Source organism: Festucalex cinctus, chromosome 6, assembly GCF_051991245.1.
Source record: "Festucalex cinctus isolate MCC-2025b chromosome 6, RoL_Fcin_1.0, whole genome shotgun sequence".
In the NCBI taxonomy this organism is placed as follows: domain Eukaryota; kingdom Metazoa; phylum Chordata; class Actinopteri; order Syngnathiformes; family Syngnathidae; genus Festucalex; species Festucalex cinctus.
In genome coordinates this window covers 3,668,797-3,686,175 of record NC_135416.1, presented here as the reverse complement: position 1 = coordinate 3,686,175, position 17,379 = coordinate 3,668,797, and the positions used below count along the sequence as shown (strand labels likewise).

General features: G+C 44.0%; 1 protein-coding gene across 3 annotated transcripts in view; it reads right to left on the bottom strand.

Moving 5' to 3' along the window:
• sorbs2a (sorbin and SH3 domain containing 2a) overlaps positions 1-17,379 on the bottom strand; it is a 42,153-nt gene that overhangs the window by 7,993 nt on the left and 16,781 nt on the right. For all 3 annotated transcript variants that reach the window (XM_077525706.1, XM_077525708.1, XM_077525707.1), the window contains 16 exons: positions 16,181-16,207; positions 15,979-16,097; positions 14,224-14,580; positions 12,776-12,902; positions 12,280-12,455; positions 10,285-10,351; positions 9,295-9,345; positions 8,991-9,216; positions 8,810-8,924; positions 7,074-7,145; positions 5,196-5,252; positions 4,450-4,499; positions 2,849-3,030; positions 1,011-2,666; positions 258-337; positions 30-127 (listed from right to left, as the gene is read on the bottom strand). In XM_077525706.1, the coding sequence (XP_077381832.1) occupies positions 30-127; positions 258-337; positions 1,011-2,666; positions 2,849-3,030; positions 4,450-4,499; positions 5,196-5,252; positions 7,074-7,145; positions 8,810-8,924; positions 8,991-9,216; positions 9,295-9,345; positions 10,285-10,351; positions 12,280-12,455; positions 12,776-12,902; positions 14,224-14,580; positions 15,979-16,097; positions 16,181-16,207 (3,460 nt within the window). The remainder of the gene's footprint in view (positions 1-29; positions 128-257; positions 338-1,010; positions 2,667-2,848; positions 3,031-4,449; positions 4,500-5,195; positions 5,253-7,073; positions 7,146-8,809; positions 8,925-8,990; positions 9,217-9,294; positions 9,346-10,284; positions 10,352-12,279; positions 12,456-12,775; positions 12,903-14,223; positions 14,581-15,978; positions 16,098-16,180; positions 16,208-17,379) is intronic.

The window sequence follows — 17,379 nt, the reverse complement described above, 5'->3', positions numbered from 1 at the left end:
AAGGCGTTCATGCTTCAATCTGTACTCACTTAGCCGTCTGCGCCTTAAAGTCGTAAATAGCTCGGGCAGGCTGCTTCTGATGGAGGAGAGAGAACAGAATAAGTTGTGTCATCTGTTTATGGGATACCTAGAGGGGATAAAAGTGGGAGACAGAAGATAAGCAGCAAATATTACCAGAATCACCAAAACAATACATCCAATAATGCTAAAGCTAAAGAAACTGGTAGCCATTTTGGGGCTCAAATAACAGGACCTACCTCTCTGTCAGGAGTGGCTCTTCGACTCTGGGGTGTGTGGCGACCGTCCATGGTGGAATAACTCCTGGGCACATCCTGGTCTGTGATTTGCAAGAGACAAAACAGTACGCAAAGTTAGCACAGATAGCATCGCAATGACAATCGGGACAACAATGGGCATGCTCACAATACGGCTGATGATGTCATTCCAACAGGTACATAAAGGCGTGAAACCTTGACATTACAATGGGTGATTGGGGTTTCAAAATATGACAGACACACTTTTGAGCCAAAAAATGTACAAAAAATGAAACATGGTGGTGGGCAAAAGGTGGGAGGGGGAAATTGATGACAAAAAGACACACATTACAAACAGACTGGCTTGAATAGGACAATCGGATGAATACAGTAAACCCTGACTGAGCACTGCCATGAATAGCAATCGTTTAATCATGTGAGGAAAGCTTTCCAAACACCCTAAAAAAAAAAAAAAAAGACTAAACTTAGCTTCTCCCAACATACAAAAATGTCTTTCACTCGAGATGTATCACATCAAAATACTTTCTGTGAATTTGTGAAACTGCAACTAGGCAGGGGCTCACTGTATACTGTAAATTCCCATGTATAGAAAAGCCCTCTGTTGTTGGGATCAGATGCTGTCATAGGCTTTTTCTTGAGAATTTAAAGTGAAAACACTTCATGTATGTATGTCGCAAAAACACAATGTGACCAAGGTGGTGAACAGGACAAATGATATAAGTGCGTCATCTCCACCTGAATAAAAAACACCATTCCCATTGCCATGTTCCTCCCCGTAATCATGACAGTTGGTGGCGTCCAAATGGCGTCCGTAACAGGCACTGACTGGCGACTGGAGCCGAGGAGACTGCAACTGCGGCGTGAGCGGCTCGCCGCCGTATGAGGCGTACCCGTTCGGGCCGGCCTCATGCCAACACCTCCTCCTGGCTGGCAACGAAGAGCTTCTTTCAGGCACGCTGGGCAGCAGCTCGGAGAGTATTCTCCTCAAGATGCTGTCGTCGGGGGTCCTGGCGGCCCTGTGGCCCCGCTCGGCTTGGATGTGCTCGTAGATGTCCCTCAGGGCAGCGTCCAGCGCTTCGTAGATGGCCTGCTTGGATTTTGGTCTGCTTCCGCGACCACTGCCGCCGCCGCTGCCCTTTTTCTTGTGGAAAGGCACTGGGCTGACCAGGTAGGCCAGCTTTGACATGGACTGTTGGGTCTCCGAGCCTTGGACCCGGGAACGGCTGCTGCGACTCGGCGGCGGAGGTCTCTGGGGGTCCTGGCGGGCCCGCTGCCGCTCGTGGCGGAGCATGGTGGTGAAGCGGGTGTAAGAGGCTGGGCAGCGACCCTTGCAAGAGCTAATGAGGTGTCTGTGTTGGTAGCCCTGGCTCTGACCAACGCTCTGGTGGCCAGGATGGTGGTGGTGATGGCGGAGGTGGTGATGCAATGTGGCAGAGCCGTACAAACTTTCCGAGGAGGTCAGCGAGCAGTGGTCAAAGTCGCTCTCGCTGCAAAACGACGAGCCCTCCACTTGGATGAAGTCGCTGAGGTCTGAGGCGATGGCATCCTGCTCGCTGTCAGAATAGTCAGCTTGCGGCACCCGCGGGACGGGAGGAGCCAGGTAGGAGGCACCGCGGTTGGGCTCAGGCCCCACGCGAGGCCGACCCTCGGGCGGGCTACGAGGTTTACGCGAGTGGTCCGTGGCGGGAGGCGGCCGTCTATTGCCGCTGCCGTCCTCCTCCAGTAGAGACTCGATGGAGAAACGGCGTTTTGGGAAACTCGGGGTGCCGCCGCCACTGCTCGCTCGGGACGAGGAGCCGCCCGGCGTGGTGGCGCCCGACGCCGCCTCGCTGTCTCCCAAGTTGGGCATGGATTTGGACTTCTCGATGAGACTCTCAAAGGCGGAGATGCGGTTGTGCACGGTGTCGCGCGGCACTTCCAAGCCGCCAGAGGGCCCCCAAGGGGAGAGGCGGTGCATGTGTAGATGGGGCTGCTGCTCCAGCTCCAGGATGCGGGCGCGGACCGAACGGATGACCTCGGACGGGATCAGGTGGGCCCTGTCGATGTGGTGCATCTTGCGGTAGAGTTTGAGGAAGCCCGGGGAGTCATGCGGCAGCCGACGGCGGAGGCGGGGCACCGAGCCCACGGACCCGTTGGAGTCCGAACGGTCGCACAGCAACGAGCCGGCGCTTTCCGAGCGACAGGCGCGGCGACGGCGTGGGCTGTCGCCCAGCAAGTCGTCACAACTACGGGACCTGAGCTTGCTGCTGGGCGGCGGCGGCGCTGGAGCCTCCTTGGAGGAGGAGACCGGTGCCTCGTCTGGGCAACGGAGGGGAACGGAGGGCAGGGACGAGTGCCCGCAAGGACCCGAAGATGTCAAAGTGTTTGAATACATGACGCATGCGGCCCCACCTTTTTTTTTTTTTTTTTTTAAGACGTCCCACAAGAGAGCAGCGTGGTGGGAGAGAAGAAGAAGAAGAAGCAGGAAAGCATGTTAAGCAGTCATAGCTTCAAGAAAGGAAGGGAGCAAGGAGGGAAAGCTTCCACAGTCAAAACACACAAGAGAAAAACTGGGAATCATTCCACGTGAATACCTTTGGTGCGTGAGGGTGAGGATGGTGAAGAGCGAACGACGGGCTTCTTCAGGGCACCTCCGGCGGACCTGCTGGCGTCGGGCGCTTTGGGTGATGTCGCTGCTCGGCTAGGGTATGACACAGTGTTCGTCTGGGAGTTGGCAGGCTCTGACTTCCTTCTCTTTCTGTAGTCGCTGGCAGCGCTGAAACACGGCGGTCAGTAATGACAACTATGTCTATGAATGCAATCTGTATGTACAGGTATTAGTACACACTCCACATGCTTAATGGGAACATGGAAGCAGATCTTAAGCTACAAAAGGCAATGAATGGACCCTCACGGCCCTCATTTTCATGGCTCACCTTTGCAAAGTATTGGCAACCATCTGTCTAAGACACAGTAGAAAATATGCTCTTCTCATTGGAGCTCATTCTCTAAATTCTAGAAAAGGAGTTTGTTAAAGTTTGTTTCTCTAAATTCACCCAAAACACTTGCTTCAAACCAAAAATGTCCAACTTCCAGTTTAATTTCAGGCTTGGGTCTGTGAGATAATTAATTCCTTAACTAATTCACATCCAAAAACATTTTTCAATACGTTGTCCTTCACTCCCAAAAAACGTCTACACATATATATTTTTTATTTTATTTTATATTTTAATGCAAGACAATACAGAAGACTTTGATAGAGCTTCTGACCTGAAGAGGTGGCTTACAGCAATGATAGTTATTACAAAAAAGGCCAGCTGGTGGCAGGAGAGTATAAGAGATTAGTCAGGGCCATATTGCAACAAGATCTTTTTGACAGTGTGTTCAGCAGAAAAGTAAATAGTGATGAAACTTAGGTATATTCTGATGTTAATTGCTGCAAAACGGAAAAAGATACAAGTATACTTTTTTCCTAATCAAAGAAGAGACTCTAATCTTTCTTAGGGTAGGTTCCATTATTTTCATAGCAAGACAACACAATAATCTGTGGGCTTTGCAAAATCAGTCAAAATCCAGTAAAATGGGGAGTGAAGGGGGTTCAGTGAAAATGGCTGGGAATGAATGAGTTAATGAGAGAAAAACTGCCAGTGGAATTCCTCTGTCTTTGAGCCTATGCAAATGTGTAATTGGCTCAGTGGGCAGAATTTTTATGAAACAGTTTGTACATACAGAACTGTTTTCGCACTACAGTATTGACTTCTTGGCATTGGCTTTTTGTGCTCGTTTGAAAAGCCACAAGCGAGCTTTCTATTGAGCACGACTCAACCTATTCATCACATCCTATTTTTGCTCACTGGGGAGGATGTCAGTTAATAATAATCAGGGCGAAGGGAAAGGGAGAAGGACAAGGGAAATATGGAACGAGGAGGAGGGGTTAAGCATAAGAGGTGAAGGGCAGACTCAAAAGGTTTATTGTGATTTAGATAGCAATGAAGATATAAAGCTCATTGTCTTGCGCTATATGAGTAAATAAAGGCTGATATTTATGCCTAAATGTCAGCAAAAAGGGGAGCAATAGCAAAGACAAGAGCGCGGCGCTCAAATCAGAGCGTGGAGCAGTGATGTTGACAAGATGGGGGAGGGGCATGATAGAGGGGGGCGGGGGGACAAAAATAAAAAGAAACAAGGGGGTTACCTCGCGGGTCTTTCGGGGGGCTTGTCGGCAGGAGCGACCAGCAGGCTCGCCTGGAAGAGAGAAGAAGAAGATAGAAAAAAGAAGAATGAGCCGGCTGAAGAGGCGGGGGGGACAAAAGGTGAAGTGACTCCCGTCTGATTGTGCTGTAGCCTGCACGCGCCTCTGGATGTGTCACACTCAAAAGCCTCCCCCCCCCCTCCCCCGTCGACGCAACGGAGATGATGGTTCCACGTGGTGCACCTTAGCAAACACAAAAGCACTGCTTGCGCTCTGTCGAATGAAAGTGAATTAGCAAAGGAGCTAAGATAAGGGTGATAGGGGGAAGGGAGGGGGGGGGGCAAATGCTGCCTCATAAACATGGACTGGATCAACCGCAGCGGACCTAAATAAGGAAGTAATCAACATTGCAACAAACTAAAGAAAGGCTATGGTGTTTCCCCATTTTTTTTCCTAAAATATTATATATGCAGCAGGAACATAACACACATAATTTGCTACATATACTTTTGACTATTCTCACAATCACCTCTGTATCCAGAGCATCTACTTATTCATGCACGCATCATCGCCCCGCCCCAAGTAGAAGTAATCAATTTGCCCGTTCTGTTAAATAGAACACTGCTGACCAATGTTGCTGCTGTTCAAATTCACTTCTGTAGTTTTCCGTTTGCAAGTGGCATTGGTTTTCGGAAGCCCCGTTCACAATACATTGTTGCAACACCACATTAGTCACAAACATCATTTACCTCGATGCGCTGGCGAGCTGAGACGTCTGGATTATAATCCAGCCGTTTTTTAGGAGGCTTGAGTGGCAGGGATGAGCGTGGGAGGCAGGAGGAGGAGGAAGAGGAGGAAGGTGAAGATGAGGTGAAGGAGGAGAAGCAGCAGTGGCATCATGGGGAGCGGAGGAAAAGAAGGGAAAAAAACGTGGAGAAGAGTGGACACCTATTAGAGAAGTCTGATATTTATGCATGAATTAGTCTCTAAATCACAAACGCGGATACACACCTAATGGTCACATCCTTGGTTACGCACAAGCGACCAAATGAAATGCTGTACACTATCAGAGATGTATGAAATCGTATGCTTTTACAAAAGATAATATTTTGTACTTAAATTATTTTATAAAAGATAATATTTTGTACTTAAATGATTTTACAAAAGATAATATTTTGTACTTAAGATTAAGTGTCAGGTCATCTCATGTCGTTAATTACAGTAACTAAATTGTTAGAAGCTGTTCTCAGTTCTGTAGTACAATCACAATAAACACTTGTGTCCATTCATCAATCAATATTTGCATCATACGATTATTTTTTTCCCTACAATTATTTACAATTTAAATTAATAATTGTAATTTGTTTATGTATTATTTTTTTAATGTTGAATGCTTTGGTGAACATTTTTTGTTTTGGGATTTACTAGCAATGTATATTATACTATAGCCAAGGTAAATGACAGTGATCTAATGTCATTTTAACTCTTTTTCATTAAATTATACATGTAAATACTCTAAACATATATTGCCATTTTGATTAAAAACATTTAGTTTTTTTGTATTTAAAATATGCCATATGTAATGCACTTTACGTTCAATATATATTACTTTTTATTGCATTGAAGTAACAACTTTTCATTCTTCTCTGATTGGCTGGAAGGAATCACGTTTCACCTGCCTTATGAGGATTGTACATGGGTTACATTTAAAGTGACCTTTCAGGTTCCTTATTTTGGCAATCGCAATTATTACCTAAAGGGAGCTCTTGTTGGATGTAACTAATGAAGTGACCAATGAGTGCATATAAAACACACACGCACACGTGTTCATGCAGTGTGAGCGATGTAAACATTAGCAAATGGAAACAGCTCGAGTCAAAAACACACTGCAGTGTATTATTCCATGATTGCATCTGAATGGTATTACAGCTTTCCTCCAGCAGAGGGCATGACAGTCATTAAGCTTGAACAGAACTCTTTCAAATTCCAATTTCCCATTATTTGTGACAGACCTGTGCTGGCTTTCCGCTATTCCTTTTCAAAGAGCTGCTGTCTTGCCTGTTAATAACTCAGAAGCTAGAAAAGTTGACAGATTAGCATCCTCGTCCCTCCATTCTGTGTCGGTATCTCTCACACAGATTGGCAGCTGGAGGAAAGCCAGCTTTGAGGTACTGCCAAAGGGGCTCCTGACTCTGGTACAACTGCTCAGCCTTTGCGGTTACACTGTATATTTTTTTCTACCGAACAGTCCTGTAATTTGGATCATAGCATAACTGCTTTTGTGGTGGGTGGTAATAATTACACATATTGATCCACTAATTATAAATGAGTCTATTTATGTCAATAGCTGCTAGCCAACAAACTTAAAAAAAAAAAAAAAAAAAAAAAAAAAAAGCAACTTAAATCCAAAAGACGGTCTGCTAGAAAGTTGGTGGGGTTGGAGGAGTCACACAGCACCCAGCAAACTACTACATCATGCTCACACAGCTAGCCCCACCCGGTTTACTAGTGCACAGACACACATACTATATATACATAGTAACAAAACCACGAGGGTGGTGTGGAGAAAAAGTGAGTGCAGAGGTCTAGAAGGCGCTCACGAGTAGCTAGGCCTACATCTAACTTACCGGGCGGCCAAACTCCAGCTCGGAAAAGAACTTATACCAAGGCTCGTTCTCTAAATCTATGTCATCATAGGTCTGGAAAAAAAAATGTGACAGTGGGAAGAGAGACAAGAAAAAAAAGAAGGAAGTATGGAGAGCAGTCAAATAAACATGGAGTGTGTGGTTAGGGAGGAACACGTGAGGGAGGTGGATGCGGACCATGGGTCAAGATTTGGAGCGCAAAAGCAATATATATATATATTTTTTTACAAAAACGTGTTTATTAAGTACTGTAACTGGAAGTGGAACTTGGAACTCAAACAGTTTGATGGTCAAACGACTTGGGATTTGACCTAAATAAAATTCTATGGACCAACGAACTGAAATGATTTGATATCAAAAGACACTGAATTTGACTTAAAATTCTGCGGACCACTGAACGTGAACAGTTTCTTGGTGGTCAAAAGACTTGAAAATTCAGCCTACGTAAAATTCTAGAAACTTCAGAACTCAAAATGTGAAAGGACTCGGAATTACACACACAAAAAAAACAAGGATATTAGAACTTGAAAAGTACAGTGGTCAAAGCACTGAAAACTTAAAGCGGACAAGAATAAAAAAAAAAAAAAATATGTTTCCACGGGATTGTTTAGTGATCAAAAGACGATTCAACCTAAAATTCCACGGACTTACGAACGTGAGCGGGTTGGTGGTCAAACGTGTCATAATTCAACCAAATTTGATGTTCAAATATTTTGGAACTCGTTTGTGGGCAAAACACTTTAAAATGAAATTTCTTAAACCCTAGAATGCGAGTGAGTGGTTTTTGGTGGTCAAAAGACTTGCAATTTGAGTTAGATTCAGAGGACCTAGGATCCCAAACAATTTGCTGGTCAAAATGTGAATTAAAGTTGAAATTCCATGGACCTCAGAACTTGAGTGGTTTGGAAATTAAAAGACTTGGAATTTTACCAAAAAAAAAACAAAAAACAAAAATCAGATCTTTAAACACAAAACCTTTGTGTTCAATCGACTCCAAATTGGATCAAAAATTCCACGGACCGAGGAAAATCAGGTGCTTTGACCGACCCCTGAAAATGGTTAACAGCACCCTAAAATGAATTTTTAAAATCTCATCATACTGCAGCATTTCGTCAATTAAGTTTGACCCTTTGAGACCTTCTATTGTTCGATGTATTTATTGTTCTAATCTTATCCCTGCCCAGAAGCCAGGCCATGTTTTTCACACCATCCATCTAAGCTTTAACTGCGGTTTTGGGGGAACGATGAGTCAGCCTGAAAAGCAGAGAGGCATGGTGGCGGCTGCTGACAGCACTGTGCAATCAGCACGCACAAAAGCAACACAATGAGGAGTGTTATTGAAAAAAAAAAAAAAGTTGTTTACTCAGCGTTATAATTAAGAGGCTCAGCATGGCCATTCATTAAGAGTAGTACACATGATGCTCGCAAGCGGGCCGAGTGTTTATTTCTGTCCATCTGGGAGACTCGCGTTTGCTGTTATGAAGCAGCATCAACCAACAGAGGGAGCAAGTATTTCAAGCCTAACTCCTTTGCTGCCAAAAACTACGTTTAATTGTTAACTAATTGATCCAACTTTTTGCTTTAAACGAGAAACAGTAGCAGTCTGCTGTGAACTGATTGGTCCCACAATGCCCAATATTTCAATAACAATAAAAAAAATATCTGAAAATAATTATACGGAGTTGTTTATATTTGTTATCCAAAACATATTTACTTACAGGTCTTTCATGCTCTAAAATGGAGGACTTCCCTGGCTCATACTCAAAAATACTCCTTGGCTCGGCACGGTACTTTCGCGTGTCCACCTTCCTGTCGGGAGGACCCCATTCATTCCTGTAGAGAAGAACCATTTAGGCCCCAAAAACTCCAAATTCATGCGAGACGGGAATATTCTCTCACATGTCCGGCGTGTCTCTGTCACGGTCGCTGTCTCGGGCCCTCAACTGCAGCAGGGAGGGGGCGGGCGGCGGCGGCGGGGGAGGCACAGGTGACGGCGAAGGCGAGGGATCCCGGGCGGCGAGGCGCTGCACGCCGTTGTCCGACAGGCTCTTGGCGAGCGGCCTGTACGTGTGCGTGCGCGGGGCCGGGTGGGCCAAGGTGGCGCTGGGTGGCACGCTGTAGTCGTCTGTTTCAGATGCAGAACATTATATTGAACTAAATGGCTTATTTTGTGGTGAGTAATTGATCATAAAGCACAGCTCACCATTGTTAACGATAGCATATGTTGCGCTGTAGGTGTCCGAATAGTCGTCATCTGAAAAGTAGTGGATATTAGACCATGTCTAAATAGAAACACAGGACCATGGATGATCGTTAATGACAAACTAAATTAAAAAAAAAAAAAATAAATTGTGAAAAATAAATTTCCCTTCAAACAAAAAAAAAAAAAGTGTAGTGAAATGTTTTTTTTGATTGCCGTTTGTATGGGGAAATCCGTTTACTGTATTTCCTAAAAAGATGACAAATTATTGATGCTGTACTTTTCTAAAAAGCAGCAAATAAAGCTGCCGAATGAGTTTTATAATCTCAAAATTTGGCAGATGTCCCACATAGCCTTTTTCCACTGCAAGAAAAAAAGACCTCGCAAAACAAAAAAAAAAAAGAAAAAAAGAAAAAAAAAATCACTATTTGTCCAGTGCTCTGCTTTGCATTGTCCATGACATTCCCCCATTGGCCTCCGCTATATTTAGTACTGTATGCCATCCAACATCCACGCCTCCCCCCCTAACCACACACACTTTTCATGCCTTGATCAGCCAGCTGTGGAGCTTTCAACTTCTCCCACGGTCTCCACTTCTCCAGATAAAACGTATAAAAATGAGCCTCTGACTTGTTGCTCTTTTGAGGTCAACGGCACGCCACCGAGGCATTTTGCATGTCATTATTCATCAGGATGAACACATTCACACGCGCAATTACGCAACGCAGTACTTGCATTGGTATTTGTAGCCTGAGCAGTCAAGTACAAACAAGCCCTATGCTGGACAGTTGCGGTCAGACCCTCTAAATTGGAGCGCTTTTCCCAGGGCGGATTGTGTCTTATTAGCAAGTCTTCACCACCAGCCTAATGAGGTCTGGCTCAGGGTGCGAGGGTGGAGGAGAGTTCCTTGTGGGGGAGGTGTCGTTAATGAGAGAATTCATCACACAATGAATGGGAGCTTCTTAGGGTCATGGTACAGTCAAGTTAACCTACCCGCTTTGTGGACCTTGTGGATCTGTTTGAACATGGTTTTGTACCAGTCCTTGGGCCGATCCACCGTCTATGTGGACGGAGAGAGAAAAAAAAAAAATCTGTTAGCCTAGCAACCTTAAGCATGTGTGTCAGCATTTTATCAAGATATATAATAGTATTTGACTACAGGGCTAAATTAAACATTTTCATCAATCTGCCTGGTAAGGGTGTTCTATAGTAAGTTTCTATTTGAATAAATATCAATTTTCATATGTGACACTTTCTGACTACAATTATCTGGATAAATGTTCACATAGCTGATATTAGCATTTTATCGATTCTTATGTATAAGAAAGAGTATTTCAAGATATTGTGTTGAACTTGAAACATGTAAAACAAATATTTCATGAGTCATTCGTTACATAAGAGTAAATTAAACGGTATAGATGTCACTGATTTAAATTCATATGAGATATTATTTAGGCAGTATGCTTTACAAGTTTGCTTGATTCAGAAGTAAACATTTGAAAGGTGTTTTCATTTATATTGAGAAATTAATACTGTATTTTAAAATGTTGAAAATTGTCAAATAGTGCCAGTGGTGAATTTGAGAAAGTACTTAGAAGACTGTATGAATGTATGTGAAATGATTTTTTAATGTTAATAAAAGAACCAGAGATCTGGGGAGAGAGCATTGTATATCATGTACTTTTTACCTGCTTATACGGGTAAACATTTTTGTTACTGTGGTACACCTTCCCTTCGCTGGAGCATTAACATTAACATAACAAATGTTAGCATTTGATGAATTATATGTAATACAGTATCTCACTACAGGGCAGAGGTAAAACATTACTTCAGTGCAGGTCTGTATTAAAAATGTTCTTTTTTTTTTCTTTTTTTTTTTTGATAAGTGATAGCATAGCAAAACAGAGCAATATCTAAAGTCCTGACTTTTCTACTTTAGCACTCACAGCTCTAGGCCTTTGTGCTCCATTTAGCCACTGTACATTAATATTGATTTTAAAAAAAATTATTGAGTAATTGTACTGCACATCTATGCCAAGAATCACATGTAAAGTTCTTTGTAAGTACCACAAATGACCACCTGCTGTTCTGCCGTATGCATTACCAAGGCTAACAATTTCCATAAAGTGTGGTATGTACGTCTTTATGCACACGCTACTAAAGAGTCACTCACACTTAATGTTGCCTTTATTCAGTAGCACTAAAAACTGCATTTGGCTTCGCCTCAGTGAAAAAAAAACAAAAAACAAAAAGAGGCTCCACAGAGAATGAGTGTTGGCCTGAGCATGTAAGCGCCAAGACTGGGGGCCAATTACCACTTCACTCTCCACGGTTACCACACAGAGTGGCCGCAAAAATGTTTGTCCGCTGACTCCGCTCACAATACTGTAGGACGCGTCTGCTTTTATGCAGGACTCCTTGTGTTTCTTTTCATCATTTCCCTCAGCTTGTTATCTTTGTAACTTGTCCATGAACAAGGATCCTCAAGAAGCCTCAACTGGACAGAGTGCTAATATGCGCTAATCCGCAACCAGAAGCTGACAACTGCCTGCCTACCGTCCAAATAATGTTATGTCCCATTATGACAGTTCAGTGGTGCCTTGAGGTTAAGAGTGACTTGAGAATTTCTCATGCAAGCCGTCGTCCGGACGATTTTTTGCTGTGATTTGTGAGCAAAAGATTTAAGATATGAGCCCGGTATGGTGGCAATGAAATCAACTCAGCTCACTTCAGAACAAGCAGTAGTTTGGCAGATCAATTCTTCAAAAAAAAAACAAAAAAAAACACACTCCCAGTTTAAGTTTACCGTCAAACATAACAATAAACAAAGAGAATTGCAATGATGATTATTGTTTTGTTTGACTTGTAGAGGCATATTTTCCAGAAATGTTACCACTTTTAGGGTGTTAGACTTTGTTGACAAATGAATATCTATGTGAGGGAGTCAATCATTTTAATTGATACAGATCAAGATTGTCAAATGCTCACTGTGCGGATGGCAATGGGAATGCCCGACTCGTCCACGGGTCCGATGCCCTCGTAGTGGGGGGCTTTGATGACGGACACCTTGGTTTCCTCCTCGGAGAAGCGGGCGATGGGGACGGTGCTGCTGAAGCTGGCATTGCCCGACACCACAGACTCTCTAGTGAACGCCTCGCTGCCTTCTAAAACAGACAATATAGACAATGGATTTTTATTTTTTTTTATTTTGCTTTGTGAGTTGAGTCGAAGCCCATTAGTCACTGACGTCATTACTATTTTTCAGCACAAATAGAGCGGTCCACAACCCTTTTCTCGCCACAGACCGGTTTCACATTAAGATATACTCCAACGAAAAGGCAGATTAAAGCAAATGTTAACGTTATCACACTTATGTTGGTAATGTATTACTGTACAATGTACATAACATTTTGCCGATGAAGATAGAGTTAAGCTAGCAAGGCTAACGCCTATCTTCATCTACCATCATTTCTAATCATCCCACCTGAGCTCCGACTCTGTCTCAGGAGTCCAGTGCGGAGTGAGGTGGGCGGCGGCGGGTAGGACGGAGGCGAAAGGGGCCTTGGGGCATGTCCCGTCCCTCCGTTCATGGCGTGAGTGAGAACGTGGCCCTGTAAGGAGGCGTGCCACAAAGAGACGATAATCAACAAAAGCGTTAATTTTATGACTTCAGTGTGTTGTAAAATAGAGGGAGTGCTAATTCTGGGAGGACAGTCATAAAAGTAAACAGTAATAGTTTACAGACAGACAATTCTTCCATTAGTTTGGTAATAACGTCAAGCACACCGTGGACAAGATGGAAGTCTACTTTGAAGGAAGCGCTTCCATCCAATGTGAGACAGCAAATTATTTCACATTGAAAAGGTATTTTAAAAAATTATTACGTTAGTTACAGATGACCATATTACTAAATGAGAAGTAATAATGCTGTACATTTCTACTTCTGTTGGTGATAATGAACAAGAAAAGGCACTAAAAGCTTTTTTTTGTGTGCAAAGGATCACAGATGTACTGTATTTCCCCAAAGAGTGGCAAAAAAATGTATTTACTCAACCACAGAGAGCAGTTGGCATTTATTTTCAAGTGAGGTGTGGCGCTCACTTGAAATGAGACCTTTAATTTGTACAAATGCATGTTTAAGGGCAGAGCTAGATTTGTTGCTTTTGCGTTACAATGGGAATGGACTGTATAAGTGCAATTATTACACATGCGGTACAACTGTAGGCTTAGGTTAGGTTAGGCAGATGCTTTATTATTATTCTGAAACTAAATTATGGCATTCGGTTCGTCGTTAGGTGTGGTAGAAAATGTATTGACAACTGATTTGGGAATTCCAATTGGGTAACTGGCACACTTGCCTCAAAGCAGTAAGACCATGTTGATAGTATTCAGTTGAGGTAAATACTTTAGTACTTTGATCCATAACAAAATGTATGAGTTTAACATCACTGGTCCTGAAGAATGCGTATGTCGATAGCTTCAGTAGAAACTTGAGTGAGTGGATAATGTATCCAATTATGAAATGGCATCCATTACAGCAGAGGTCACAATTTAGGAATATACAGCAGTTGCATATGTGAAAGTTAGAGAAGTGGTCTACTTGCGCGCTAATTGACGGCAAGTAGGCCTGGCTCGGATTGCACATGCAATTAGATGTCCTTTACCTTTCTTGGTTTATGAATTAGTGATACAAACTCCCAATAGAAAGGCATGCGCTAGAACTGGAGCGTTACAGAGAAAGAAACAGAGCAGAGCTTTGAGTGCAGAGGCGTTGCAATGACAGGGTGGTGGGCGAAAGTCTGGAATCAAGCAGGTAGTTCAGAACAGACAGCTGCAGATAAAAGCAACACATGGCGGCGCGGCTATCCGAGTGAGTTGGCGGAGCGTTTGTTTTGGGTAAATGCGGCGGTGACTTGCTGGGATAATAATTACGTTAGTGACAGTGGCTGTTGCGGCGGCTGTTAGCGCGTCGTCGGGGCCAGCAGCAGCAGCGGCGGCAGCGGCAGTGAAGACCGAGACGTGGCTGAGGGTGGGCGACGGCGTGGGCGAGGCGCTGGGCGAGTCCAGGCTACAGATCTGCAGCTCATCCAGCAGACCCGCCGTCGAGGACGAGTAGTGGCTGAGGGCCGAGACTGTCACGGGAGAGGCGGGGGGCGACGCGGTGACGGTCGCGACATACGGGCTGGGTGACAGCCCCTTGGACATTAGGCCCGACAGGTAGTCGAGAGAGTCTGAGCTGTGGCTGAGAAAGGGAGAGTGACGTGCTGTGGAGTCAAGGGAGATGGGGCCCTGGTGATGGAGGGGGGGGAGGAAGGAAGAAAGCTTAGTGGCCTTGCTCATTCGAAGCCCTGTCACAAAGCATGAGTGGAAGTAACACAGTGAAGCGTCATGAGGCCGCAGCGGGTCTTCACTGATTAATGCTGTGGATGGAAAAGGCTTTGTTAGTCCAAGTGCAAAGAGACTACATGGACACAAGGATTGGGACATATCTAATAATGTCACTTATGGCCAATCTGGCTATGACAGCCTTGCTCTGGTACTCAACTGTAAAGGGTACATAGTTTCTGATTAAATTTAGGCTTTCTACCCCAAAGTTCATAACGTTTTGTCCATTAGTGTTGCAACCCAATCTGCAGTGTCCATATAATGCACTTTACACTGACTTTCACACATGGATGCAATACATAACAGTGTGTCAGATGAGCTGCTCACACATGAAAAGAACCAGTTAGTTTACTTGCTTAAGTTGATTGTATGGCAGCACCAAGTTGAAAAACCAAAGAGCTATACACAAACGTTCAAATAGATATCCCGCAAAAGTATCCCAAAGAAACCAGAAAAGGTGGAAGATTTAAACAAGTTGGTGTGAGTGCTGCTCTTTTTTCCACCTTGATGCCACCAAAGTGATGTCGTTTTAGTCATCTTAAATTTCGATTGCGCTGTCTGTTTCTTGTACCAACAGCTCGGCAGGAGAAGGTCTTGGTGGAACTGCGGGAGGAGACGTCAGGTCTTGGGACGGATCTAAACTCGGTGGTGGCTGAATTGGGATCGCCGCGGGTTTGCTCGGAGACTCTGGATGTTTCTGGCTTTCCGGGAACAATTTGACGGAGAGCGAGGAGGTCCTTGCGGAGGGCTGAGGAGGGGCGGTCGGGAGGTGTGTGGGAGGAGGTGGCGAGTGGCTAACTGTGGTCTCAACGTTAAGGTGTTCAGGCGGGTCTGGGATGGTGACGGGGGTCAGTGTCAGGGAGGATACCTTACGTTCCTGGACTTGTGTGTTAGCTGAAGCGTCATTTGCAACACTGGACGCAAGTTGGAGTGAGTTAGCGCTCGTTTCCGTGTACGAGGAAGTGCTGCTACTAAAAGTGTAGGACTCTTTCAAAGCCTCCTCTTTGTGGGTGAACATTAGCTTAGTTCCGGCGCTCAGGTTGTCAGCTAATACAGCGAGCGAGCTGTGGGATGATGGGTTAGCGTTTGCTGGTGTAAAATGGAGACTATCTCTTCGTGAAGGGGGTGAGGGTACGTGATTGTCATCCTTACGGACCAAAGCGAAGTACAAAAAAATAATAAATCATGATGATTACTGTCACAACACATGAATGCATACCTTAACAAACCTAAAAAACAAAAAACAAAAAAAACAAAACAAAAAAAGTCAAAATAAGTCAATATCTATTTGAGGTGTGTTACCTGCGATTTTCTGTCCTGCAGGTTGGGCCGGACGCTGCGAAAGCCTTTAGCGGCCAGAGAGGAGCTGATGGTGTCGCCGTTCTTAAGGCCATCGGTGGCACTGCGAGACCGCCAAGAACCTGTCGGTTGGGTTGGTTTCATTAGCAGCCAAACACAAGGTCAAGACAGACCCTAAGGAACAGATACTAAATAAAACACTTACTGAAGTCTGATGAGTGAGGATCACTTCCTGGGAAACACAGAAACAACAAGTCACGAAAATCAAAGTACAGAACTCGTCCTCCAATGGTAACGTTAATTGTCCACCAAGTACATTATCGGACTTCAGTCTTTGAAATCACCACTTGAAATACCAATAAACAAAAAGACTCCTTCAAAAGTGACATTACATCAATCATTTAATGGTTTCCTAAGTTGTGTCACAAAGAACCAACCACCCATCATTTTTCTATCGCGCTTGATCTCATTAGAGTCGCAGGTAAAGAGGTGACGATCCCAGTTAAATACAGTACAATTAGTTCCATTTTCTAACACATTTTTCCTAAAGGAAAACGTGTTTTGCTGGACAGTGGAAGAGAGTGGGAAAAAAAAATCAACTTTGGCGTGGTGTTACACTAGAGGTCCTACTGTATTGGGAACAATGAGCCCAAATTCCAACATTGCAGCACAACAAATCCAACACAGCTTAAGTGACCCTGAACAAAGTGTGCTGAAACAGCTTTTGTTGTAACATGGGCCTTTTTTCGCGACTAAATCCCTATTGTTGATTGCAGCTTGTTGTTGTTTACTTTCCTGCAGAAAACCGTAGGTGCATGGACGCTAAATACCTTAGTTCTACAAAACCAATTGTACAAGCAATTTTCCATGTAACACTGATTTATATGCATCTCCTGTATACTGTACCTACGGTAATTGCCATATTTCCTCAAGTAGTGTTGGCTTGGTCAAAAAGTACAGTAAAGCATGGGGTGTTAAAGCTGACACATTTTGTCAAAAATGTCAACTTTAACAATGATTAAAGTAAAGCATTCCAGTAGACTGACATGCGGTTGCTCCACAATGTTGTCTGCGTCCATGTTTACGTTCCCGGAAGCTAAACTACTTAAGTATTTTCTTCCAGAACAATCCTGCTTCAGATCCCGTTTCAGTGTAATATACCATAACTTTTTTCGCCCTCACCTGTTACCCAAATGAGGACAAGCTCTACCCCTAAATGTCACCCCTGAACAATACATGCAATATAAAAACTTGGATTGGGGGTAAAAAAATAAACGGCAAAATTATTGTATAAATAGGAGGAAACCACAAGGGGCTGAAGGAGAACATGACATATGCGAGCTGTTGTGAGTTTAATGACCAGTATGACATGATTTAAAACTAAAAACGACCCCAAAGGTCGAC